Raw genomic sequence first — 27,528 nt, forward strand, 5'->3', positions numbered from 1 at the left:
CTGTGCCTGTGTGGGGACTCTAGGCCAGACAGGGAGAGACAACCACAACTGCAGCTGCTCTCTCCAGCTGGTGTCGCCAAGTCCTCCTGGTCTCTGTCTACAAAGTCGACCAGAAAGCCAGTGCTTTTCAACCCCAGTCTTAGTTTCCAGAATAATCCACTGGAGATGAAGCATAAGAGCACAGCTCAGCGAAAGGGAAGTCCCAACAGCAGAGAGACAATGACATGATCACATCTGACTAAGGTAGTCCAAAGGTCAGCTTCTCTGGAAATTACATATTAGATCCTTACTGACATGATAGATGAAAATCTACATTAAGCACAATGATAGTGAACTTGTAGTGAACAGGGGGAGCTGCTTTTCAAGTGGCACCACAGGCCCTCAGAGTCCACAGGGACCTACCCATGGCGGAGCCATTTGTCCCCCTAAATTCTCTTGTCTAAATAAAGGCAAAAACCCTGAAACAGACTGTAAAAGCTTTGGGCTTCTTATTTTATGGTACAACTGAAACACCACCGATGACAATAAACAGGAAGCGGGTTTGCCAACTTCAAGACAAAAACGGATGTTTGTCTATACACTAGTGCACAGAGCCAATGGTACTAACACAAGTTTGCTCAAACATGTTCTAGTTATATATTAACAAACTGCGTGTGTTGTAAAACACTGTTTCATTTCTGTGTGGCAGGTGTGTTCCTTCCCACCTGTGGAATCCTGTGTATATCAATAGGTGTGGTTATTTGCAAGCATTTCAGTTCTTACCTGAAGGAGAAAATGGACTTTAAAATGCTGCTTCTGTTGTTCACACTCTTTGCCCTCACTGCAGGTAAAGTGCTGTTTGAGACTTTACTGATGCGTAGTCTTTTCATGTACTAACACTTACCTGACTTATGTGCACTTATGCACATTTTCAAGGCTCTGGCTGCCATTGGTTAAATGCTACACAGTATGACTTGAATGCTGAAAATCTTTGTGACCACTTGAAGAAGCATTACAGAATTATGCAAAACTACTGTGTTGACTGTCTAACAGCCAAGTGGCCTGCCAAATCTAAACATCAGCACAGCTAGCACTGATGAAAATTGGCTGCAAAATATGCTCTTCTCAGGTTCATTATGCCTGAAATTTGTTTTTAGGACCTGATTTGGGTTGTTTAACAATCAGTAGTTAGTTTTGGCTGTATGATTTATGTTCAAATTGTATCTAGAAATTTCGATGAGGCTGTTACCAAGTTTGATGCATATATGACATACAGTATTTATGCTCAATACGTTTAACCAAGTCAACTATACTTCTTACATTTGGAGAATTAACCTAGATTTCAAATAGCTGCCATTTCTGTTAAATGTCATGCTTTTTTGCAAATGTGATGTGTTAAAGAAGAGTTTTAGAATGAAACATCATAGGTGTGTGTCATAATCACATGCTTTGAGGTACACAGACATTTATGAGAATGTCAAATACCCTGTTAGCCATTCACATAATCAATTTGCCAAGTAGTAAATTTGCTTGCTGCCCACTGCAGTCAGTCTAAGAAGTTTTGATCTGATCCTGACCCATATGGATCTGTTCAAAAGAGGCTGGTAGACTGTAAATGATGGTTATGGTTATGGTTATTGTTATTTAGCAGACGCCTTTGTCCAAAGTGACATAATTAAATGAACAGTGAACAATTAGAAAAACATTTTTAGGGAGAATAGCAATAGAATAAAATGATCCTTTAAAAACCTCACATAATGTCCCTTTGTATTAATCCTCATGCAGAAGTGGTAGAGTTTTAAAATGTTCTTTTAGACTGCAAACAAAAGACCTGTGAATTCCTTTTGGTGACTGAAAACGCAAACTATTAAAATCCTGGATGGATATGTGAGTTCATAAGCCAGAATGTTGCCTTAATCATAAAATGAACAATGCGCTTCACCCTCTGTCCCGTACAGGTGCAGAGGACAAGTCAGTAGATCCCAGAAAGGTAATGTTTTGAATATTTGCATTTGAGCTGCTCATTTACATAGACAGAAATGGGCCATTGTTTGATGGCCATATGATTCAGAAAGCCACCATTCATCAGGCCATCCAAGCCCAATCAATACTCTTACTGTGTTGCTTGTCTGTGGTCACAGAAATCTACTAACCATTCTAATTAAATCTTGAATAATCTATAGAAATAGAATTTGTAGACAATTTAATGTATTTTATCACTCAGTTTATTCTAAAAACTTTCTTGGTACTCAATTGTTTGGTTGCATAATAGCCAACCTGTGGAGACATGGATGAAATATTTGCATGCCCACTCAACCTGGCACCAGTGTGTGGCACAGACGGAGAAACCTATGCCAACGAGTGTGCCCTCTGCGCACAGAGACAGTGAGTATAAAGCCTCATTTCACTCAGTCTGTTCATTGTCACTCCAGTTGGTGCCTGAAGAGTTTATGGTAACAGTAATATTTGAGGGCCTGATGAAGACCCAGGTTGAAATGTTGCTTATTTTTTTAACGTTAAAATATGGGATCTCAAAGCAGTGTTGCGGATATTACACATTTTTTTTTCATTTGTCCCGTACCTGCCAAAACGAGGTGCACACAATAACTCTTTTTAAACGGTAACCTTAAGGTTTGAAGAAATGTACTTTTGGTTCTGCTTTATTTGTTATAACCTCCATTTGAACCTGCATCCTTCTTTTTTTTTTCCAGGATGTCCAAAGCAGACATTTTCATTTCCAAGGAAGGGGAGTGCTAAGCACATCTTGGTAATGGTGGAAACATACCGTAAAGATCACCCCTCATGCATAAAGAGCAAAATGTAAATCATCAAAAACAAATAAAAATTAAATGAGCAAATAAGACTTAAGACTTCCGCATCTGGACGTCTCAGACTGATGCCAATCTATTTTTTCAACAAGTTCAGGAACATTTAAAAATTGATGACAACCATTCTACCATTAAATATGTCTGTCTGTCATATTCAGCTGATTACTGGCTATCAAATGCATTTTGATAGGCCTACATTTATTATGTCAGTTGCTATTCACACCCATCATTGTTTCCACATACTGTACACTTTCACGCTGAGGGGCAGAATGAATCACATGCAGAGTGGGTGAATGGCGTCCACTCAAGTGTGCATTTCTTTGATAGCTTGAGGTCAGCATAAGACAGGGATATGCCAATATATTTTATATTTTCTAAAAAAAAAAAAAAAAAAAAAAACAATGGGCACTGCAGGATGAAAGTGTAACAAAGCTCAGACGTTAAACTGTTAAGTCCTAAAGGCACCATCAACACTGCATTTTTGGCATACAGCCTACAAATTTGGTCACCTAGTTTTTCACAAGACACAACTAGTTTCATGGAAGGGAGAGATAGCGTGGAGGCCGAGGACAGAGACAGACTGTGCTGGTGTAAGATTCAGTAGAGGAATAATACCCATCAGTGACTTACTGTGATAACACATGAAGGTCAAATGTGCCTCACCAGAGAGGCACATGTCAATATGTTTTAAATCGTAAATGAATGGTTGTTGGTATTCTAACGGTAAGAATCTATGATATGAGAGTTGTCAAGTGTTCGGTTCCAGCCTTGCAACCTTGCCTTGTTTCATGGCAATAGTCTATTTTGAATGAAATCGTGTAGGCAAAGATTACCTTGTCAGTCAACTCAACTCATGGCTCTTTTCACAGCGTTTTTGCTGTTTTTGTTCAGTATTGCCAGTTTGTAAAATTAGTTGAGACAAACCAGTAAATAGTTCAATTTAGGTGTTGAGATGCTAGGCCTACTATTTGATAGGCTGGCTATCTCATGCTTCTCATTCTTCCTAATATTAGTAGGCATATTTTAATAGGCACATGCATCAGAGTTTAACCATTTACTTGTTTCCAACTTTATTGTTTTCATTACAGCATTACAGCTTCGTTCTGTAAACATTGTGTAAACATCTGTAACAAAAAAGCAGACTGCAAATTTCACATATAACCCATCATAATTAAGTCTGTAGGCTATTTATGAGCAATTGGAGTTTGGGGAGTTTTTTCTGCACTTTTTTTCCATCATGGTCTCCCAATGTCCACAGTGATTTTAGTGAACAGTTGATTCTTTTCAAATCTCACTACTTGGTACTTCAAAGAATTTATGCCATCACTTTCCATTGATTTTCTTGTATGTGCTATATTATGAAACCTGTGACAAAATAGGTGCAAGTTAACAAATTATCCAAATTGAGTAGCGTGATAGCACATTTGCTGTATAGAAAAAATGGTGATTAGGCATTTACCTTTGGGGATTCGGCTCATTGTGCGAATCTCTGTTGTGACGGATCATTCGGCATCTCCCTATTAGTCCATTAGGTCTGGAGAGTGACATGCCCTTGCTTTTCAGCCTACAGTAATAGGTCTCTGACAGTTTACATGTGTGTACAGTATTTTATGGAGATAACTGTCCACTGTGTCCACTGAGACATTTTGCAATACAAATAATTTTGTAAAATGAGTTTTAATTGTGTATTCTTGCTCACCTGTTGTATACATCATCATCCTCTCCACCCCAGCCCCAATAGTTATTGGGAAGGCCATTTATTTTCATGTACTGCTCTTTGCTAAGAGCTGAAACACCTCCAAAGTACTGATAATATGGTAGCCTTTGGAGAAAGTGCAAAAGTAGAAAGTGGAGAAGTCAAAATTCAAAGAAGCATTTAAATGCAGTAGAGCTGGCACATGAACAAGCCTATAGAGCACTTTACATATCCGTTTTCTGATTTTCAAACGCGTGATGTCTATAAAGCTTTGTAAATATTTCCTCTGTTATCAACAAATGTTGATATAGAGATGCCATGTCCCATGTCAGTGTGACCTAGCACAAATGTGTTCATGTAGATAGCAGTAATGAATGGGTTAGATGATGGGCCCAACATGTCATCTGTCTTTAGGTTGTCTGTTTCTGCCTAAAACGGCATGGAGTCATCCTCAATAATTCATAGGTCACACAATCAAATATATTGGCTGAATAACATTCTTCAACCTGCTGTGCTGGATGTGACACCCCCAAAACCCTTTGGTTGGGTACAGGAAGACTGATAATCTGTGAAATCTGGCTAACGCCAGATGGGCCAATCCAAAGTAGTGAGCTGCAAGGCCAATACAGCAGGGCTGCCAAGCCTCACGCTTTGAGCACTTTTTATATTTTTTTCCATGATAATAAACTTTGGTCCTTGCCTTGCCGTAGTTCGAGCAACTCTGATTGACTGACTGCAATAACCAATCCATCAGTCCTTTGTACCTAAATCAAACCAACCACGGAAGGCATCACTCAATAAACAAATCAGAAGCAATGTAAGGCGGGTCTTCACGTCTCTAACTTATCTTTCACACACAGCAGCGCCGACTCCGACAGTTAAAACGTTCTCCTGCTTGCTAGGTTTTGTTCACTGTTGATTCGCTGTTTCTCCTTGAGTTTACAAGTTAATGTAGCCTACTGTTTTAAGGCTGCTATAAGTCTATCGTTGCCCTATACTTGTTTTAGAGCTGTGTAACATGTATTTGCCTCTTCTCTTGGTCAGTTCACACTTGAAAAAGTGACTCTAATCGGACCTGCCAAGTGTCACGCTTTGAGAGTGACAGTCAAAACAATTTGCCAGCCCTGATACAGTATGCCTTTGCAGGTGGCCTTAATCGCTGTTACCAGAGGATGTCTATTCAACATGTCTCTGTTAAGGCTCCATGTAGTAAAAGCTCATCTAACAGTCCTAAATATAATGTAAGATTTTCACCTACCTAAAACCCCATTTGGCCATGGAGACAGCGATGTGCCTGGGCTGACTATAGCACTTGTAGAAGTTTCGATCATCCATGGGGATAATGTCCACATCACTAAAGATGAAGCATTCATAGTCATACTCTTTCAGAGCTTCAGCGAACCCCACATTCAATAGCTTGGCTCTATTAAACCTGGTTTCTCCATTCTGCACACAGACAGTAGACATCAGCAGCTTATATTTTTAGAACAATGTGGAAGACAACAATGAAACAGCGGTTTTCAGAGCGTCACTCTCTCCTCTGTCCTCAAATCATTCTATCCATAAACTATTAGAAAAACTCATTCATAAATCCATACAGCAGCACTGCATCAAACAGATCTGGTATTATCTATTATTTGCACAAGTTTCCATGTTGCGATCACGATAAAAAGGGCCACTATGTGCATAGGCCCAACAAAACAAACAACAACAAAACATGTACTGTAGTAAAAAAAAAAATGAAAAAAAAAAAAAAAACTACTTCATTCCTTTTCTAAAATATATTTCTGATATATTCTGGTATACCAATTAGAGGTCTAGAGAAGTTGTTTTCCTTCAAAATGACCAATTCCGTCACACCAATACGAGCTTTGTTTTCACCTGATTGATGACATAGACCCCATAGTCTAGCTGCTGCCTCTGGAGAATGGGGTGGAGGTAGTAGAGCCAGAGCTTCAAGTGCTCATCTCTGTGTCTGAAGGGAATGATTATGGCCACTTTCTGTAATGCAACACAGTCTGAGGGCTTCCAGCGGCCCCCTTCCTGAAGTTCAGGATTCTCCTTCTGTACCATTTCCAGAGTCACTGGGTTACTGACATTCACTTGCAAAGGGCCCACTGACAGAGACAGAGAGTTCAAAATAACATGGTGGTTCCTGTTGTGCTTAATATGCTCATATTTGTTCTTGCCATTTTATTCCAATCATTAAAAGTGCAATATCACATAGTTCCCTTAACAGATCATTAAAAACCGAATAACTTTCATTGTCATATCTTTTTTTCTATTACAATGTCAATATCAAGAGAATATCATCCTGGGCATACAAGATGGCACATTTTACCATCTACTTCCAGTGTTGGGGAGTAACGCATTACATGTAATTGAGTTACGTAATTTAATTACAAAATAAATGTAACAGTAATATATTACAGTTACTGTAGAAAAAATTGTAATTCAATTACAGGTACTTTTGGAATTTTTCAAAATTACAATTTGAATTACATCTCAATATTGTCAGCAAAACTTTGCAAAGAATATTGTATGTAAAAATAACTGTTTCCCTCCACAGCCATAGTTTGATACGGGACCTTCTGATAGGCTCTATCACGTCTACAGCGCCATCAGCGTAGGCCTACATGCCTGCCTGTAAACGTGTTATGATTATCATTATATTATCCTCACAAAAAATGTGATGCTAATTCATGTATTGAATGCCCTTGCTGCCTTGTGCGCTTGTACAGAACTGCTCGGCAGCCTTGGGCACTATATATATCATTCAAAAATCAGAAAAGTAATCAAAAAGTAATCAAAAGTAATTAGGTACGTTACTCAGAAAAAGTAATTCAAATAGTTACACTACTATTACATTTTAAATAGAGTAACTTGTAACTGTAACACATTACATTTCTAAAGTAACCTTCCCAACACTGTCTACTTCTAAGCATAAATTCTAATTTCTAATCAAAGGTCAAATACATCTTGGAATAACATCCTAAATACACAGCACAGCAAATTTGGGTCAGGAATGCGTTCATTCGAATGTGTAATTCTTTTTTTTATGAAACTCACCCAACAGAGCTGTTTCGAGACACGTCGGCACTTCATCGTTTCTAACTTCAGGGCTTTCAGACGCGTTCTCGATCAGTGTTATATTAGAAATTGCAGTCACAACTTCTCCCCTGGCTCTTGACAATGGGCTTGACAAAAAAGTTGCCTTTCCCTCAGATTGTGACATGTAATACATCACAGCGAGGACGAAATTAATGGTGCAAAGTAAAACCACAATCACAGAGGCTTTACTGATACAGGTGAGAATACTTGACTTCATTTCTAAACTAATTAGCCTACTATAGGCTACAATTAGGCTACAACTAGGCCTAACTCTCGCTATAGCTGTTTCTTTCTCCAAATACAAAAATCATCCTAGCAAAATTAGCCTTTTTGTCTCACTCGTCCTAGCACGCCCTCTTATTAATCTTATAGTGACCGTTTCCTCTGATAGCCTACTTTCCACTTCTGTGAAGCTACAGGCACAGGCGTGTGTAGTCTACTGAATATTTCTGTTGTCTCTGAAGGTTTTCAAGGATTTGTCACTGGGTCAGGTTGTCTTGATACCATTCTGTATGCCTTCACGCCCATAGGCGGCGCCAGGTTGTTGCTTATAGCTAAAGCAACAGCAAGATTTTGATAAGCAACACCAAAGCAACATCAAGTTGGCCCGAGTTTTATACAATATTATAATATCCAATTTTATAGTTATTATGAAAGTAATAAAGATTTGGAATAATTGTATTTATGTTTGAATATGGTTAACAAACCGTCAGCGCTGCCACTGTCAAAATTGCAAACCAGTAGATTTTAAAATAGACGGGGCAAAACCAAGAACGATCTGATTATGGGCACTATTCTCTACTTTTTAGCGTAGAATCCATTTTTGCTTGGGGCATTTTTATATCATGCATAGCTAATGCATATTTGAATACATTAGCAAAATATAAATAGGTATATAAGTATGGTTTTAGATGGGATATTGCAGTTACATTATGCAAATTAGGACACTTTTACCTTCATGTGCAAGTTCACCTTTACAAGAGCATCATGTCAAAGCAATTATGGATGTTTTTACTTAATTAGTGTAGGCCTAAATATACACTCTGCCCATCATTTTGTGAGAGCCAATTTGCATAAGGGTATCATTTTATTGACTAATTTGCATACAATAATGTCTGGGAAGAATTATTCTTCTTGTGTTCATGCTGTGTTGTAACTGCTCTTCCTATCCAGTTGTCCACTGCATTCAGTAATAGTAAATAGCATAGAAATAGTATATTTTAATAGTATAATAGTATGTAAACAAGTTATTTAGTATATATATATTTGACCAATCAGTACAAATAAAGGGTATGGATTGCCCCACTTACGTTTGGGTGACATAATATAACAAAAATGACAATGCAGACTCAAAATAAGCACAAAATGTAAATGTTCATATTAAATATGCAAATTGTCTAATTAGCTATGCGTGATATAAAAATGTCCTAAGCAGAAATGGATTTTATGCAAAAAAAGTGCTATCACTTCAATTGAGAAAAATTTGGTAGCGACCTTAATCATATCGTTCTGGGATTTGCCCTGTCTATATACAGCTAGGAAATATAATTGTATTTAGACAAGATTAAAATAGGTACATTCCCCACTGTGGAATGTACAAGGACAGTAATGAGGTGTATGAGGCAATACAAAAATTGTCCAACAGTAAAGCATGCGGCATGGATTAAATCATTTGCATTTCTCAGGCTAAAAATCTGAACTCAAAGGGGACATTATAATTGAATTGATTAATTAGCTATTCGTGTGAAATGTAGCTTGTCCATACATCTGGAAATCCATTACCACCAATATCAAACAAATCAATTCCAGAGAAAACAACAGTTGACATGTTTATTAGTGTGTCAAGCGTTTTACAATGTGTGTTGCATTCATTAAGAGAAATCAAGTTTCAGTGTCCATGTCTCGTTGGTGTCAGTCCAAAGGTAGAACACTGTCTAGCACCGTCTCACTGTCCACTGTTCATTGAGGCCTGTCAACTTGTGAAAATAAAACCAACAAACAATCAGTGTTTTAAACTGGTTTAAAAAATTGTGGGAGAAATTTAGCCTAAAGGTCTATAAATACTGAGTCTGAAATAAGGTTTTTGTCTTAGTAGGTTATTAATCTCTGCGCAAAGAGGTCTCATAAGCATCAGGCAATCAGGATACATATAGACAAAGTCTGTGCACCCAAGAGACAATCAGTAGTTTCTCACACACATATTTATACCTTGCATCGTATCATAATACCATTGCGTCACTACACCTTCTGTACACACGACTTGGTCAATACAATGAGTTACATTACAACGAAGGACATTACAAGGTTAAAGTAAAATAAAATAAAGTAAAGTAAAATAATAAGTTATTGGCAGGGGTGTAGTGGTAAAAAAAAAGAGGTGGGATAAACTATAAATTCTGTGACCAGGACCATTGTTTGAATGCTAGAAAGAAACAACTCAGCAGAGGGCAACACTGGGCTGGGCCTAATCTAAAAGGCGGCACATATGCATAACTGATGCCGACAAGAATCATTCACCAACCTTTAAGTACATGACAACATGATTCTCTGTCATGGATGCAGACATCTTCCCGGGTCTTTTGCGGCCTTGTGCAACCGGTGAAATCAGGTGGAGTAAGAGAAGTATCCCTGCAAGTTCATGATCCCATGCTCTATGAAAAAGAGGCACAAGGATGTGATTAGCAGCTTAGTCAAACTTCATAAATTTTCCAACTGAGAGAAAATCTTTCAATTGTTTTAAAATATCTCACCGCATGGGGCAACCTCTCCAGAGGCCAACCCAAAGGCAACGAAGGTGCAGCGCCCGCCGGGGACGAGCCAGCTATCCAGCAGCTGCCTGGTTGATCCTGCCAGTAGCCTATGCTTGTCTCAAAGATTAGGACATGCAGGTCTAGGTGCACAAGGCCGGTACAGGCTCATTAAATCAGATATGGTTCCTTTGATCGCTCACACCCGTACTTGGATAACTGTGGCAATTCCAGAGCTAATACATGCAAACGAGCGCTGACTGGGCCCCTTCACGGGGGCCTGCGGATGCGTGCATTTATCAGATCCAAAAACCCATCCGGGGGCCTCGTGCTTTGGTGACTCTAGATCAGTGTTTTTCAACCACTGTGCCGCGCGTGACACATTGTTAGGTGTGCCGTGGGAAATGATCCAATTTCACCTAATTGGTCTAAAAAAGAGTGAATAGAAATTTTCTTTGTGTTCATTTGATTCCTATTCAAGACATTTTGACAAGAATGACTTGATATCGTTAATACGGGCTACAGAGGTTTATTTAATTTCATTTTCAATAAAATTTCATTTTATTTAAAATTTTCGGCTGGTGGTGTGCCTCAGGATTTTTTAAATGAAAAAAGTGTGCCTTGGCTCAAAAAGGTTGAAAAACACTGCTCTAGATAACCCTGGGCCGCTCGCGCGCCCTCGGTGGTGACGATTTGTCTTTCGAATATCTGCCCTATCAACTTTCAATGGTCCTTTAGGCGCCTACCATGTTGACCACGGGTAACAAGGAATCAGGGTTCGATTCCGGACAGGGAGCCTGAGAAATGGCTATCACATCCAAGGAAGGCAGCAGGCGCGCAAATTACCCATTTCCGACACAGTGACGTAGTGACGAAAAATAACAATACAGGTCTCTTTCGAGACCCTGTAATTGGAAGGAGCGTATCCTAAACCCATGGGTGAGGACCCATTGGAGGGCAAGTCTGGAGCCAGCAGCCGTGGTAATTCCAGCTCCAATAGCGTATATTAAAGTTGCTGCAGTTAAAAGCAATTCCTCTGCCCGCAATGCGAAGTCTAACGGTAGTGTGAAGGTTCGCTGCGGTGATTGCTAATAATACAGCACCAGAAGGAGGAATGGGTCCTTGTAACGGTTTTGCCTCGTATGCCTGAGTGGCCCAAGAAACAGGGCTTGCTTGGTAGGTGTGCCCAGAGGTGCTAGCCCTTCAAATATAAGCCTCAATATTGGTCTGAGCAAAGTGGAGAAAAATGGTGTCCACCACCATATAGCACCTGTAGACGGTGTTTATGGGCTGCGTAGGGAAGTCCTGTGGTCCAGGTAGGCTGTGAGGCAGCGGAAGTCCCCCTGGAGGTCCAGACCAGCAAACGCTCCAGGGCCAAGACTTATTTATTTATTCCTTGGTGCCGCCATGGGTGAATTTGAATTATGGACTGCCTTTGAATGAAGTTTGATCAGACTTTAAGTTGACAGAAGAAAGTTTCAAGAGGCTACCTGTTAAGAAACGCACGTTTTCCCCGTGGAAGTCCTACAGTAAGCCTATAAGAACACCTGTGACTCAATACTTTTGGCAGTATAGTGTATTTCTACTTTGTTCTATTATTGTTGTAATAATAATAATTAATGTTATTATCAGTTGTCCTACTTGATAGAAAAGTATGTTTTTGTAGAACACTACTACACAGTCATGCTAATAAAGCACAAATGGAATTGACTGATGTGAGATCCTTGTGATGGCTGTAGACATGGCTGTTACCAGGATCAATACATTCCAAAGGATAGAGGAAAATGTTATCGTTGTTTGCTTTGACATCACACTGGAACTCATGGAGTCAATAGTACTCTGTTTGCTATCTTTCCACTTTCAGTCTCACTTCTCATTGTGTGTGTGTGTGTGTGTGTGTGTGTGTGTTTGTGTGTGTGTGTGTGTGTGTGTGTGTGTGTGTGTGTGTGATAGAGTGTGTCAGTGAGTGTAATTTGGCCAGATCAAAGGTTGATCACGTGGGTTTAGAAGCATAACTAAGCTAAGTTATTCAGGAAGAGCAGAGAGGAAGTACTTTGTCTGTGAGTGACTACACAAGTATATTACCACAAAACAAGCTTGTGACTTTACAAGTATATCACCACGAAACGAGCATGAGAAAGAGATGAGCTATATCTAAGTACACTCGAGATTCTACCTACTATTCACCTCTCTGTCTGTGTCATCAAGACAATGAGAATGTAAGTATGGGTTTTCATATTCAGATCCCGCATCAACTGTTATTTGCAAGTACATGTGATTGAAAAAAACAATATGATGTTATAGTACAACAGTTTTAGTACCAAGGGTAGGGACTTTGAACCTGTATTGTTCTACTAAAAAGTAATACTTAAAAATGCACTCATAAATTCAGTGATACCAAAACAAAGAATTAGGTCTACTCTTGGTTATCAACATGAACGGTTGATTTGAGCAACAATATTTTGTCAGCTGACGGGTAACTAGCACTGGACTGTTCAGAATTTCCTGTGTGTTTCTTGACATGTGTTATTGATGAAATGATGAATGACCTGAAATGTAATACAATGCTTTCTCTTGGATAGGAATCAGACTTGTGAGAATGGGATTTCTTTTGACTTGTTTCTGCACTGCTCCCTGGTCCCTTCAGTAAGTAGGTTATCCACTTCACTGCAAAAGTAAGAGGAGAAATTGTATGGCTTATTTTGTATGACTAATTGATTGATTTTTCTAAGTAAGTATAAGGACTCACCTAATTTATTTCTTATACGGTATGACCAGATATGGCATCAGATACCCCTGAAATCTAATTGGACACCCCAAATTTATACCACCCCAAATGTAATGTTATTTCTGACAGTTTACTTATGATTGACATGAACATCTTGTTGAAAGAACTGCATTTTTTAAATTGAGAATGAGGAAGAGGGAATGTCTCCTCTTCTCAAGTCACTGTAGGCTATGGAGAGGACCTATGCTGAAAACATCATTTTGATGCAAGTTTGCTTACATCAATTTTCCTAATAGGTCACTGTTTAGGCAATTTGCCAGTTTGACTGCATGTTAAATAGACCAGAGAGATCAGTTAACGGTTATTGAGGATAACTTAAACAAGACACCTCAAAGCAGTAACAAGATACAGCAGGCTTTTAATGTGGGGTCATTCAATTCAACCAGGGCCCACGCACTTAAGTCTAAAAAAACTCAGGAGACGCACGTCCTACTATTCCTATAAATATAGTACGTAGCAAAATCGTTTGGTCTGGATGGTCCTGCATGGTCATAGCTGTCCCTCAGTTTGTCTGAGCTCTGTTTAGGCCTTCAGAAGACATATTTGTTCTCAGTATAGGCTCTTCATTTATTTACCTAATTGAGATAAGTAGAAACACTCTCAGAAAAAGCAATGAACAGAAAATGAGCAGAGCACCCTACCACCTTGTGGGAATGTTCAAAGATTTATTTAATATTTTGTTCATTATTCTCCATGAGCCCTTCTTTTTTTAAATACCAATTTGACCTGTCTTATGTAAATCTTTCCTTTTTTATTTCCTATACCCTGAACATGGAACATGAGATCAATATGTTTTGTATAGAGTAACCACTATAGCACTAAAATCGCTGAATCACTGAAATTGAAAAGGATATCCAAAACATATTGATCTCAATGCATGCATTTTGCCCATGTTCAGGGAAGGAAATAAAAAAAATAAACATTTGCATTAGTTAGTCATCAAGGATATTTGCTCTAACTTTGTGTAAGTTGTGTAGAACATTAAGAACCAAATGAAGTCAAGGTGTATGTTTGTGTTGGATTTTACACATGCATCCAACGCGATTCAGCCAATCATAATCAAGGACAGGAGCTATCAGTTTTAGAAATTAATGTAGTACATTTTGTTAAAGTGAAGCAAAAACAGAAAACAATCATATTAGCTGAAAGGGGCTCACATCCCTCCCTGGAAGGTTTATACAGCTCCTGCTGTCTAAAAAAAATCAGCAGAATGTGCAATGTCTTTGTGTGTGTGTGTGTGTGTGTGTGAATAGAATAGAATAGAATATATACTTTTTTGATCCCGTGAGGGAAATTCAGTTCTCTGCATTTAACCCAATTTAACCGAATTAGTGAACACACAGCACACAGTGAACACACAGTGAGGTGAATTACACAACCCAGAGCAGTGAGCTGCCTGCCCAACCAGCGGCGCTCGGGGAGCAGTGAGGGGTTAGGTGCCTTGCTCAAGGGCACTTCAGCCGTGGTGGACTGGTCGGGGATCGAACCGGCAACCCTCCGGTTACAAGCCCGATGCGCTAACCAGTACACCACGGCTGCCCCAAAGAGAAGGTCGTTGCGTTGGCCGGGAATGTGTGTGAGTGTGTGGGTGTGGGTGTGTGTGTGAGTGGTGGCATTTTGACTTTTAGACTTTATTGTATTGTATTGTATTGTTCTTCTTTATTTATTTTTATAAACTCAGGCACTTTCTGTGCACAAATTCTGTTGTACAGTGCCAATAAAGATTATGTTTTATTCTATTCAAGTTAATACACAGTAATATAACTGTGAAGAAAAGTGTCAAGTCTGTTCAACTTTTCATCCAATGAGTTTACTTTTCTGTACCTTTTCAGTTTTTCATCGTGGTCATTCTTTCCTTCGTTCAGAGGAGGGGAAAACTCCAAGCGTTGGATGAGCGATTTCCTATGCTTAGAGGTCACTTTGGCATTGTTGTGTGAGTCGAATCTGATCTTTGTCCTTTTCCTAATGTGACGCTAATGGAGATCATGTCTGCCATCTCTTCAGACAGAAATCCAACAGTCAGATTATCACTGTTCAGCTTCATAACAGATCAAATACAACTTCATAAGATGTTTGGGATGTATCTCATTGGATGGAACCCAAGTGATGAATCTCAGTCTGTACAGTACATACATGTGTGAAACATGAATCTTTAAGTGTAATGCACTCTGTGTACATGTGCTTCAATCACGTCAGCCCCTTAGACTTCATTGGCTGCCGCAGTAACCGCTGGTCGTATGGATTTGCATTTGGTGCTGTGTCGTCCAGTGTGCTACTGCTGTTTTCTGAGCAATATCTGCCATTTTATGTACCCCCCTGGGCTAAAGGTAGGTAGTCTTAAGTATTCTTATTAGAATAATTCAATAGCAAGCTCTGAATGATCACCCTAAAAAGTCAAGTTACCTAATGTAAATTTTGTCGTTTAGCTGTAGTGTATCTGGTAGGCGCTCTGGAAATTGGTGTGGCCTATTACCCCATCTTCGTGTGTCTGTCCACCCCACACAGGATGTATGGAGGGGTTCTGGGACTCCTCTACACTCTCACGTGGTCAGTGTCACCCTGTACTGCCTTCTGTGCAGCATGTTTACTCAAAGGGAGCTATACTGTCAACCAACACGGTGCTGTGTTCATTGAACTGTTTTTAACTTGCCATGTTTTGTTGGCCAGAAGACGACAGCAATCCAATCTTATTTTGCAGAAGTTTAGTTCAATATCCCTGTGGTGATTAAAATCTATCATACATTTCAGATTACTGTTATATTTTTGTTGATTCTTTTTTAATATCATCTCCTTGGTTTCTCAGGGTAATTGTGACTGTGTTGGACATTGGCTTTTGTCCAGGTGGAAAGGTAGGCTACTGTACAGACAGCACGGTTTTCATAGTATGCTCTTCAGGAACAGGGTTTCGTAGCTTCAGGAACTTTAAAGATACAATTTTTTTTTTGGCTTATTTGCCGTCTAACTCAGAGTTTGATAAGAGGATACACACCCTTCTGTTCTCTGTGTGTGCAGTCGGCCTAACCCAGTTTGACACCATTAGCCTAATTTAGCATCATTCGGCTAAGGGCCTTCAGGAGTTCAAAACATTACACTATGGGCTACACTATGCTTAAAATACGCATGCATGATCTAGTCTGTTACCTCACATATTATCCGGACATCTGCATGAAAACATTTTAGTTTTTGGGGGGGTAACCTATGGCCATGTCCATTAGGGAAATGGACATGGCCATAGGTTACCCAAAACTAGGTATGTTTTTATAAACAGAAATGAGATCTCGTGTGGACATCATGCAAAAGTGGCACATATGGTTATGTTCTAGAGGTCCTCCACAATAATTATGAGAGTAAAGTTCAGTATAATTCAGTGTAAACACAACTATTTAAAAAATGATTTTCAAAGGTCAAAGTTCAAAGGTAAAATACACACTAAATATATCGAGCTAAGACTTTTGAAGTTTTAACCTTGAAAACAACGGTGTTGGCTCTGTATAAGTAAAAAGAAAATTCAAAAATGTTATGTAGTTTTACTACAAATTGGAAAAAAGTCTAAATGTCTAAAAGACTAAATGTGTCACTTAGTGAGTGTCTCTTTCAAATGCAAATTAAGTTGAATGGGCCTTTTGAATGGGCCTGCTGCAGGTGAGAGGACTGAAATCCTAGGATTTTCTTTTATTGTTTTTACAAAGTGCCATTGATACATTCTCTTTTAAAACATATATATTTGGAAACTAGTTGATTAAAGGTTTCTAATGGTGTCACTTATATGTTTCTAGGACAAAAACTAGCAGAGATTGAGATGTGTGTTTGGAACAGTTTTTCAAATCCCCAGGGGGGATTTAGACTCCAGAGGGTTAAGTTTAGGGTTGGGTATCGTTTGAATTTGAACGATTCCGATTCCGATTTCGATTCCTTGTTTCGATTCCGGTTCCTAACGATTCTCGATTCCGATTCTTGTAAAAGGCAGGGTCAAAAAAGTTTAGATATTTTAAATGAGCTATAGGTAACCAACGGTCTTTCTGAATGACATTTACTATAAATTTCTCACAGGGCTGTTTTCAACTACAACATAAATCGTCTTCTTGTTGCCTCAGCTCGGTTATGCAAACACCTTCTTCGTTGGTGTTTAGCGGCTTTTTCTTCCGGTTCGCGGACTAGGAATCGATACCAGGAATTGAAATTTAAACTTTTGAACGATTCCGGGAGAATTGGAAAGCTAGTCCCGGTTCCCATCGGTTCTCGATTCTCGATACCCAACCTAAGTTCCTGTAATAAGCTGGTATTGTGCTTCCTACTCAGGTGCTTGGGCCTTGGCAGAAGCTGATCTTACAATGGCCAACCCTGCTGTGCTTGTTTTTCCTACTGGGGCGCTATGTGTACATGATAGTGAAGTCTGTTCGCATCCATTTGAAACTACTGCCTGAGGAGGTAAGGGACAAGTGTATAGATAGATTGTTTGTGCGTTTGTGTGGGTGTGTTCGTACTTATGTCATGTATCTTTGTCTCCACAGGAGGAGCAACAGCTACTGGAAAGTCACCAGGCCAAATATGTACAAAGTTTACTCCAGAAGCCCTCTGAAAGGTGCAGTCAGCATCTCAGATACATTTTAGTATAGGTCTCAGCTCCTTCAGATCTCGTAGACCAACTGATGTATTTGACCAATATATCTGAGGACATACAAGTCACAAAGTGGAGCCCAGGAGGTGTCACATGTGAAAATACTTCTTCGGAGTATTAGCCTACAATTTGTGCATGTATTTTAGTAATAGTAAAATGTGGTCTCGAAAAATGTAATATGGGCTTGATATTACTGAAATTTCACTATCAATCATTGCTAAAATGTATATTGATGTTATAGCCAATTTATGATGGCAAAGACCTTGATACTCAAGTTCTTATAGCTTAACAATATCATGACTACTCGAGCTTCCAACATTTGCTTAAACCGTATTACAGTATATCCTTATCTTATCCATTATAGTGCAGATTGATAGGATAAGGATAAGAAGTTACATCAATAAATGGGAACCCTGGTATGGTCATGCAGAACATAAACTAGACAATGAATTTGTGGTAAATGATTCCCGGGACCCCGAAACACCAGATGGTCCCACTAGACTTTTATGGAAAATACGTGATTGCTAAATTATAGGTTGTCTTATAGCTTATCAGACAAAAGCTGGTTCAAGAGGAAAGTATATGACTGGGATCCTTACTTCAAGTTTCCCAACCGAATGATTGGAACCTCCATCATATCTCTTATTGGACTGTATGTAGTGAGTATTCACCACCATACCATCAAGCGATATCACTCAATACTAGACTGCTTGTAATGAGTATTCACCATCATACCATCAAGCGATATCACGCAATACTAGACTGCTTGTAATGAGTATTCACCATCATACCATCAAGTGATATCACTCAATACTAGACTGCTTGTAATGAGTATTCACCATCATACCATCAAGCGATATCATTCATTGGGTTCTATTCATTTAGTAGTTCACAGAAAACTAAACTAAACTTTTTTTTCAGAAAATATAGAGAAAATACAGGTTCTTAAGAGGTTTTAATATGCCAAAGAGTCTGTATGTATTTCCTCCCATTCTTCTTTTTTAGGTCACTCTGGCTGACTACAGTCTCAGTGATTACACCTTTGACTCTCTTGATGCCCTGAGAGACTCCATGGCAGAACTGGCAGCATCTTGCAATCTCACAAACAACTTGGCTGTTGCCTTAGTGCCACAAATTGAGAAGTTCAGCAATGTAGCTCGAAGTAAGAATTCTACCCTTTGACAAACCAAGATGTAATAAACATTAAGCAACAACTTTAGGTCTAACTAGCAAACTGACAACCGGCAGAAACCCAGCAAACATAAACGCTTACTAGCATGTCATGTCTTTAAAGACATGGCATGCTAGTAAATGGTACAGCGGTATAAACAATACCGCTGTTCCGTTTACTAGCATGCAGTGTCTTTAAATCGTTTACTAGCATGCAGAGTCTTTAAACAATACCGCTGGCATTGTCAGGCAGTGAAAGCTTTTGTGGGATGGTGCCCAAAGCTTCCTTTAAAAAGATTATTACATTCATATCTCATATACTATTTTATGTTTTCTTTGCTTTTGCAGAATCTTGGCTTGCCACAACCATCTTTGCAAGTTTGACATCTGTGTCCTACACTTTTCATGTGTTAGCGTGTTACAGGTGCACTGTGCTTTGGATGACTTTCTGTGATTTAACATGATATGAGTGATCATTATTTAATATGTATTCAACTTCATGAATCGAGTAAAAACAAAACATAAAATGCTATAAATGCTGAGGATTCAAGCTTAACCAAATGTGACCTTAGAAACAGCCACAGTGTTATATTACAGGAAACATCTGCGGAGGCTTTGGGCTGGACAGAAAGGATTTCTGCCTGAGAGGTATCACGACCCAAAATCTGCAGTGAGTTTGGTGAGTGCTACTGACTCCCTCAGGCTCACAGTATGAACTGGAGCTGCTACCTTCAGGGGTTTAGCCATGTTTCAGATTGAATGGATTTGATATATTTGAAAACGTTTTGTCCTTTAATGTGTTTCGCTCATTACATTTAGCATATACTGTACCTTTGTATCTTTTAAAGGCAGCTATAACAAGATACTCTGGATGGCAAATCGCATTCACCTTGTGGGGTAAGAAATCTTTACATCTCAGGCAGTAAACACTGAAATAGTTGTCCTATCCTAAACAAAGGGGCATTGTGTTATTTGTTTGTATTATTTTGTGTTTGAAGTTTTATGACAACAACTTTGGTTAGGGCACACAAAAAAGGCCATAACCATTCCAGTCAACCAAACCATGGGAAATGCAACATCTGGACTGACTGACTCCTGAGACTTTTCTGTGTTATCTCGGCAGGGTATTTTATTGTGCATTTTGTACAGTTCCTCTTTGCCCTACTGTTGGCTTATGGAGTAGTTATACCAATTCAGGAAGGCCGATTTGTGGAGTGGCTGACTAATTTTGCAATTGTCCTGTGAGTAGAAGACTGCCTCATCAGTAAATTTAGTATACCGCCCTGAACTGATGAATAACCATTGTAGAGTATGTCTACAAACTTCATCACTAAATTCCTCTGAATTCAAGTTTCATGCTATATTCTGACTTATGAGACGTTTCTTGTTTCACCTTTCAGCTTGACCATCGGCATTGTAATAGCTCTGGTTATACTGCAGATTGTTATGATTCAGATATTTTTCCTTCAGCAAAAAATAAATCCAGAGGACAAAGAGAAGCCCTTAGCACTAAATAATAGGTAATGTATTTGTAATTAAATTAGTAAATAAATATTTATAGTTATTTTAATATTTACTGTATCAATTATACAAAGCTATATTCACACACACAATGATGATTCTCTGTCTTACTACAGAAAGGCTTTCCATAACTTCAGCTACTTCTTCTTTTTTTATAACGTCATCATGGGTCTGAGTAACTGTATCCTGAGACTACTGCTGAGCTTTGTCACTGGAACATGGCTTGTGTCACGCATTGACCGCACAATCATGCAAAGGGGCTATGAGTCAATGGATCCAGGTGTGTTGCATTTCATTGCCACAAACATGACATGACAATTATACATTTTACTTACAGTATCTAATAAGTGTATGTTAAACTGTAAACTGTAAAATTCTTTCTTTTTTAGGGTACAGCACATGGATTGGTATGATTTTTGCAGACCACTACCATACTAATCCTGTAATGGTATGCTTTTGCCATCTACTACTTAGCAGAACACGGGAAAAACAAAGAAGCATGTCTACGTACTCGCAGTTCCAAAACACAACACCTGGTAGGCTACGATGCAATAGAGTGTGAGAACCATGACCATGCATGTTCATCTCAACTATTCAGCTTCTCATTTGGTCTACCTTCCTTTGCACTCTTGTCTGTGCTGCAGACTCGGGGACTGGCAGCAGAGTTAGAGGTCGTTGGCTACTCCTCTACACCCTACTGAGGAATCCACAACTCATTTTACTGCGGAGAAACAGGTCTATGTCTCTTCAAGAACAGCACAAAGCCATTTCTGTTGCAGTGGTGGTGAAGGCGTCACAAGCTGAGCTATTGCCAGAGTCCGTATCACAGCATACTCAGGAACCTGATCAGAGCTCTTTGACTCCAAGACTTTGAATAACGATTGTAATGTTTTTGCAGATTGAAGATAGATTCCCTCACTTGTCAGAGTCTTGATTAAGTGCTCAGCAAAAAGCAAAGATGTACACAAGGCCTAGCCTAGTTTACATACTGAAATAAAAGTGTAGGCCTATGTAAATGTATCATTATGTTTTAAAACTAAGAATAAAAAACAAAATAAAACAGTGATAAAAAAAACCCATCAGTTATTTGGCAAATTATCTGTTTATTTGAGATGTAGGCTTATTTGCCAGGCCTAGAGTTCAAGTTCAGCTGACATGTGAAATGTTGGTGTTTAAGCTTTAGTGCCAGACTAGGCTGTATCCTACCCTATTACAGCCAGTGCATGTTTCTCGATGCCTCGTGAAATGTTTTCTGCTATTCGAGTGGCCTCTGGCTGCAACACCGAACACCGCGTGTGCTTTAATGACCAATCATACGTGTGAGTGAACCGGCTGTGGTAGGCTAAACATGGTCGGAGCCGGAGGGCACGTTAGAGACCGTTAGCTACATCAGACAACATTACATTACACGGATGACAGCACGCAGGTAAGAAAAGAAAAGTAAGAAAAGTAAGAAAAGTGGAATTGAAGTCTTGGAATTTGCATAACGCGAAAGTTAACCTAATCTACCCAGGTTGGATGTTATTTTGACTGTTTATATTCAGTAAATATCAGCCTCCATCCTAAATATTTTCTAACATTCTGTCGCAGATTAATCTGCTCCCTGTAACCTACTCCAATTCAGGTTTTCGTGGATCTGCATAAACTAACTGGCTGTCATGACATGATTAGGCCTAATAAAGATAAGAGGCGTAACAGCTCTGAAGATTCTACAGTTTCTAGCAGAGCTGTGTTTCTTGGTTTCTACAGAGCCCTCTAGTGGTGCTTTTCAGAGCTCCGTTCACAACTTTTCATCACGTACACGAAAGTATGTTCTAGGCTGAGGCCCAGTTTATGTTATTTAACAGACGCTTTTACCTAAAGCAACTTACAAATCTAAAAATACAATCGTTAAAATAAACACTTACACTATGAAGTTGGTGAGGATCCGTGTTGGGAAGGTAGGACTAACCTAGGCTACTTTTAAAATGTAACGTTATTCCGATTGGACTACAGAATACCTTTTTAGTAAAAACCGCGATGTTAGTTTCATTTAGGCCTATTTTGAAACGTAGCCCTGTAGCCTTGCCCCCCAACCCAAACAATGTAAAATATTGTCACAATGTGCTTAGTTTCTTGGGTGTTTCTACATGCAGACGTTATTAAAACATATTATTATTATTATTGTTGTTGTTGTTGTTGTTGTTTAATTTAAAGTAGCCTAACAATATGCTATTTACAGACAAAACAAGTTAATGTGACGGGGTAGGCTAGGTCAACAATTGGGACGCAAAAAATACCAGAAAACATGATTTTATTCTGAATAAATATGTCAAATAGGCTATCATCAGGAAAATATATTTAACTCCGAAAATACCAACATTTTGATAAGAATATAACATTTACGTGGTGATGTTTTAGATGTAGGCCTAGCCTAAATGTCATGCCAGTCAACATGGATATGGCCATGTACTTGTGAAAAATAGTGTGATACTTAACTCTAGTATTTTCTTGTAGGCCTACATCATGTTAGAACCTCTTGAATTATTTCAACTTAACTTCAGGCTTTAGAAACACACTTTGGCTATACTTTGTGCCTATGCATCTCATCAAATGTTGTGGACGGAAATGACACTCATTTAATAGAATTTATTTGCAAGTGTAAGACTTTACAGTGAGGAATCGGATGTATTGATAATATATAAGCCTAGCCTGGGTGTTCCCATCCTGCCTTGCGCTGTGATTTCTTTCACGCTGCTAAGGCAGTCTGGAAACTAAAACCAAAGATCATTAAGGGCGGAGCAAGATACTTCATGAGAAGCCACTTCCTGGAACCCGAATCGCAAGAGGGAGGGGGGGCAAAAAAACCCTTTATGCAGGGCTGTTCCATTGAAGTCTATGGACATGACACGCATGACACACCCCCTTTATGCAGAGGAAGTGATCCCCGTTTTGCGCCCAATCTGGGAATGAGTGCATGGCTTATCCAGAGAATGTCTAATAAGGGGAGAAGGACCACTTGCTAAATACTTCCGCATGGTACTGCAACTAGAGGGCGATCGCGAGCAAGTGATGAATGAATGGGTAGCAATGGAGCTGAACCCCCCAATACCACATTTGTCTTTATATATTTTTTTCTCCTGAAATTGCATGAATGCATGCGATGCAGGATAACTTGACTTGACAATTAGCTGACCAATGCAATTTTCAATATTTGTTGTTATTCCTAAAAACCCTTTCAAAGTTTTCATGTCACGTGACACAAAAGCGAACCACTTTACGGCCATAGACCCAAAAGAAGGTTCAGCTTCACGACATCGTCGTAATCGGTCGCGATTTCTCGCTGACCAATCAGCATCCATGAGCTAAATGCTAGCATGTTACGCGGAAAGCGGCCCATCCTATGAAAAGCAGAAAGGACATGAGTGACTTTTTATTTCATTTCCAGTGGAAAACCTATACTCAGGTAGCTACTACGACAATGTACATTAAGAAATGAAGTTGTCAACTGTGAAAAAAACGAGTTTTAGCCGCTTAGCTCCATAGACCACAATCCATTTATCACTTGCTCGGCAGCGCCCCTAGCGGAATTTCAACAGATTGCAGGAACAATCCGGTACAATGGAGTTAATAGAAAGTGGACCGCAGAGAATGTCTAATAAGGGGAGAAGGACCACTAGCGAAATACTTCCGCATGGTACTGCAACTAGAGGGCGATCGCGAGCAAGTGATGAATGAATGGGTAGCAATGGAGCTGAACCCCCCAGTACCACATTTGTCGTTATATAATTTTTTCTCCTAAAATTGCATTAATGCATGCGATGCAGGATAACTTGACTTGACAATCAGCTGACCAATACAATTTTCAATATGTGTTGTTATTCCTAAAAACCCTTTCAAAGTTTTCATGTCACGTGACACAAGCGAACCATTTTACGGCCATAGACCTAAAAGAAGGTTCAGCTTCACGACGGTCGTAATCGGTCGCGATTGTCGCGAGCATCCATGAGCTAAATGCTAGCATGTTACAGGGAAAACGGCCCATCCTATGAAAAGCAGAAAGGACATGAGTGACTTTTTATTTCATTTCCAGTGGAAAACCTATACTCAGGTAGCTACTACGACAATGTACATTAAGAAATGAAGTTGTCAACTGTGAAAAAAACGAGTTCTAGCCGCTTAGCCCCATAGACCACAATTCATTTATCACTTGCTCGGCAACGCCCCTAGCGGAATTTCAACAGATTGCAGGAACAATCCGGTACAATGGAGTTAATAGGAAGTGGACCGGCTCTCCCTAAAGGGGCTCTGGTGGACCGGCTCTCCCTAAAGGGGCTCTGGCTTATCACAGGTAGGCTAATCAGGGCAGCAGGTGTTGGGGCGTTTCATTCTTAATTTGTAACGACCCGGTGACGTAGTGTTGGACGAGAAGTGCAGGACAACGTCAGCATTCCAATAGGATTTTGGACCAACATGCCATGGCATGTTTCAACCTGTAGTGGGCGCGGAGAGCAATATCTCCAATACAAAATCATACAAAATGTTACTTTTGTCGAGAAACACGATTTTTGTCAATATTAACCCTGGTAATAGTGTAAGTCACCACTTATGAGTAATTTCAATCAATCAACAGCTCAAAAAACATATTTTAGGGTGCAGTTACGCTTTAAAGTGTAACTGCACCCTAAAATATGTTTTTGAGCTGTTGTAAAAGTTAAGTTAAATTTTGTATGATTTTGTGTTAGAGAAAGAGCTCTCCGCGCCTTCCACAGGTTGAAACATGCCATGGCATTTTGGTTCAAAATGCTGACGTAGTCCTGCACTTCCCTGGCGACTCTACGTCACCAGGTCGTTACAAATTAGGAATGAAACGCCCCAACACCTGCTGCCCTGATTACCTGTGATAAGCATGGAGGTATTAGGCGCGTTTGACTTCTGGAAAATCTGCGCAGATCTGACTTGATGTGATGCATGCTGGGTTGAACACAATGCATACTGGGACAGACGAAATGCAAACTGGTTAGAAATCATGTCCGACTTCTTGCAGACGCGGTGGGAGTTACCACCGTGACATCATGTCACATGTCCTTAAAATATCGCGGGGGTCTGCGTCGCCTTTTCCTTAGCGCAGTTGATTTTTTAGCGACTGCACAGGCTGAAACCCACCCCAATGACGTCAGTTCAAAGTCGTGATAGGGCCGTTTGGAAGGAATCTCCCCATGACGAGTATGACAGGTGTCTCGATCTGCCTCCTTACCAAAGACTCTAGAGCGGACCAAGATGGATCTGTCCATATATTAGGAACAGCACTGTAGCCAGCGTCTGGGACGACACTGGAGCTTATTCCTGTGATCCATCTTGCTCTGTTCTAGAATCTTTGCTCCTTACGTTAGAATGTGCTAAAATGAACAGAAATCGAAGGGATAACTTCTTATTTGTGATTTCTGGAACAGCGGTAGACTAGCCTACTGAAAACGTGTGGATATTCTGCTATTTTATGGTGTTGGCTAAATAGATACACACGGATAACACTTGATATTTAATTAATGTGCTACAATGCAGGCCTGTTAACTGTATGACAACAGTGGTTTATTTAAACACATCATATCAATTTATTTCATCAGTCATCATGCTCATTTAAATGAGTAAGAATTAAAGTTATACTTCATTTAATGCACACAAAATCCCGCGAGGTCTCCCGCGAGTAACTTCAGCCACACTGCAGCTGGACTGTCCGGGGCCAGCTGCGTCTGACATTCGCCCCACCCGCTTAAGACTCTCAAGCTCACATTAGGCACATTCAAGATGGCTGCGCAGCACAAAAACTGCGCAGCACAAGATGCATGTGGTTAAAAATCTGTCCACGATGGTCTAGATGGGTGTGTTTTTGACTCGGCAGTCGGAATCACATGGCCTCAACTTATCGCGGGAGCAAGGCGTGGAAGGCGGCTGCTGAGCAGCGGCGCAGCAGCCCTCTAGGTACTGCGGCGCGCTGCGGAGCCTAGACCCTGCCTTCATGACGTCAGTACTTTGCCCTAATCAGGGGCGGAGCTATAGGCGGGGCAGGCGGGGCAGCTGCCCCTGGGCCCGGACCCTTACCGAGGGCTCAAAGGGCCCTTTGCACTTCGTCGAAAACGCGAACTCAATCTCCCCGAAGCGTAATTTTTCTCTCACCGAATGTGTTGTAGCGCACTTCACTCCTTACTGCGTGATATAGGTGTCTAGCCTATTTATATATCTAGCATTTTAGATCTACTATTTTATCATGGTGGGAGTCATGACTCAAACAATACCAGTGAAATCCCTAAAGCTGTCTTGTAATGTAATAGTTAGTCATGTTATTTTAAGATAAGCTATGTTGTTATGGCTTGTATTTTTTTTTAAATCATGTTTGTGTAATTTTTTAACAACTGCAGTGCATGATGGGTATGATATCTGAAGACTTGTTGAACGTCATCATCAAAATTCCATTGTAGTGAACAACGTATATAATAGGCTTGGACTAGGCTACGGGAAGTTGGTAATACCTGGTTTAACTTGTTCTTATGCCAAGCATCAGCCCCGGATCATTCTCACACAATTAACGCAGAATGTATCGTTTTTATGAATGACAATTCTAATAATCGATCAAACGAGAAAGATCATTATACTTTGTGGGCTCTCTCCATGCTCGTGACTTCTACAAACTAAGGCATAATTTGGAACGAAATTATGAGCATGCAGTACAGACAGAGAGGCAGGTTCCAGCTTCACTCTTCCGCTGTCAGACCGCATAGCCTATATTTAGGTGTCATTATCTGCCCAGCTAACGACGGAAATTCGAAATAAGATGTGAACAGCAAGTGGCCGCTTGACGTGATGTCCGAAATTCGGCAAGGAATTATCGCAAAATGTGCAGAACATTTGAAAACAGCTAATAGGCAGGTTCCACCTATAGCTTGTCATTGTTGACATCTTCTGCCATAAGAATCGTTTTAAGAAAGGTGGCTAATGATGATGGCAGCAAAGACGAGGGGAGGCTAAAGGAGGTGGCAGATCAGGTTTCCAGTGATTCACCATTTGTAAGCTCAGGTTGGTAAGAAGACTATTTT

General features: G+C 39.8%; 3 protein-coding genes across 4 annotated transcripts; 2 read left to right on the plus strand and 1 right to left on the minus strand.

The window, feature by feature from the left end:
• Positions 1–646: 646 nt before the first annotated feature.
• On the plus strand, positions 647–2,828 carry spink4 (serine peptidase inhibitor, Kazal type 4). The gene is made up of 4 exons (XM_062553348.1): positions 647–826; positions 1,938–1,969; positions 2,252–2,364; positions 2,691–2,828. Exons 1-4 carry the CDS (start codon positions 775–777, stop codon positions 2,734–2,736), a joined length of 243 nt encoding a protein of 80 aa, XP_062409332.1. The 5' UTR covers positions 647–774; the 3' UTR covers positions 2,737–2,828.
• A 1,032-nt stretch (positions 2,829–3,860) lies between these two features.
• Positions 3,861–7,974, minus strand: b4galt1 (UDP-Gal:betaGlcNAc beta 1,4- galactosyltransferase, polypeptide 1). The gene is made up of 6 exons (XM_062553356.1): positions 7,573–7,974; positions 6,385–6,620; positions 5,762–5,949; positions 4,507–4,629; positions 4,267–4,371; positions 3,861–4,172 (listed from the first exon to the last, which is right to left on the minus strand). The coding sequence occupies exons 1-6, from the start codon at positions 7,829–7,831 to the stop codon at positions 4,043–4,045; spliced, it is 1,041 nt and encodes a 346-aa protein (XP_062409340.1). The 5' UTR covers positions 7,832–7,974; the 3' UTR covers positions 3,861–4,042.
• Positions 7,975–12,397: 4,423 nt separating this feature from the next.
• Positions 12,398–21,540, plus strand: stra6l (STRA6-like). 2 transcript variants are annotated; one of them, XM_062516752.1, is made up of 18 exons: positions 12,398–12,580; positions 12,944–13,007; positions 14,982–15,082; positions 15,346–15,476; positions 15,576–15,696; positions 15,953–15,998; positions 17,449–17,577; positions 17,661–17,731; positions 18,315–18,426; positions 18,773–18,929; positions 19,286–19,361; positions 19,535–19,616; positions 19,786–19,834; positions 20,061–20,178; positions 20,338–20,457; positions 20,575–20,738; positions 20,848–20,994; positions 21,103–21,540. In XM_062516752.1, exons 1-18 carry the CDS (start codon positions 12,573–12,575, stop codon positions 21,330–21,332), a joined length of 1,926 nt encoding a protein of 641 aa, XP_062372736.1. In that variant the 5' UTR covers positions 12,398–12,572; the 3' UTR covers positions 21,333–21,540. The 2 variants fall into 2 exon arrangements, with proteins under 2 accessions (XP_062372736.1, XP_062372742.1); XM_062516758.1 differs by lacking the exons at positions 12,398–12,580; positions 12,944–13,007; positions 14,982–15,082 and having other exon boundaries at positions 15,373–15,476; positions 15,655–15,696.
• The last annotated feature ends 5,988 nt before the right edge of the window (positions 21,541–27,528 follow it).

The sequence above is a fragment of the Sardina pilchardus genome, chromosome 2, assembly GCF_963854185.1.
Source record: "Sardina pilchardus chromosome 2, fSarPil1.1, whole genome shotgun sequence".
Taxonomy (NCBI): Eukaryota; Metazoa; Chordata; class Actinopteri; order Clupeiformes; family Clupeidae; genus Sardina; species Sardina pilchardus.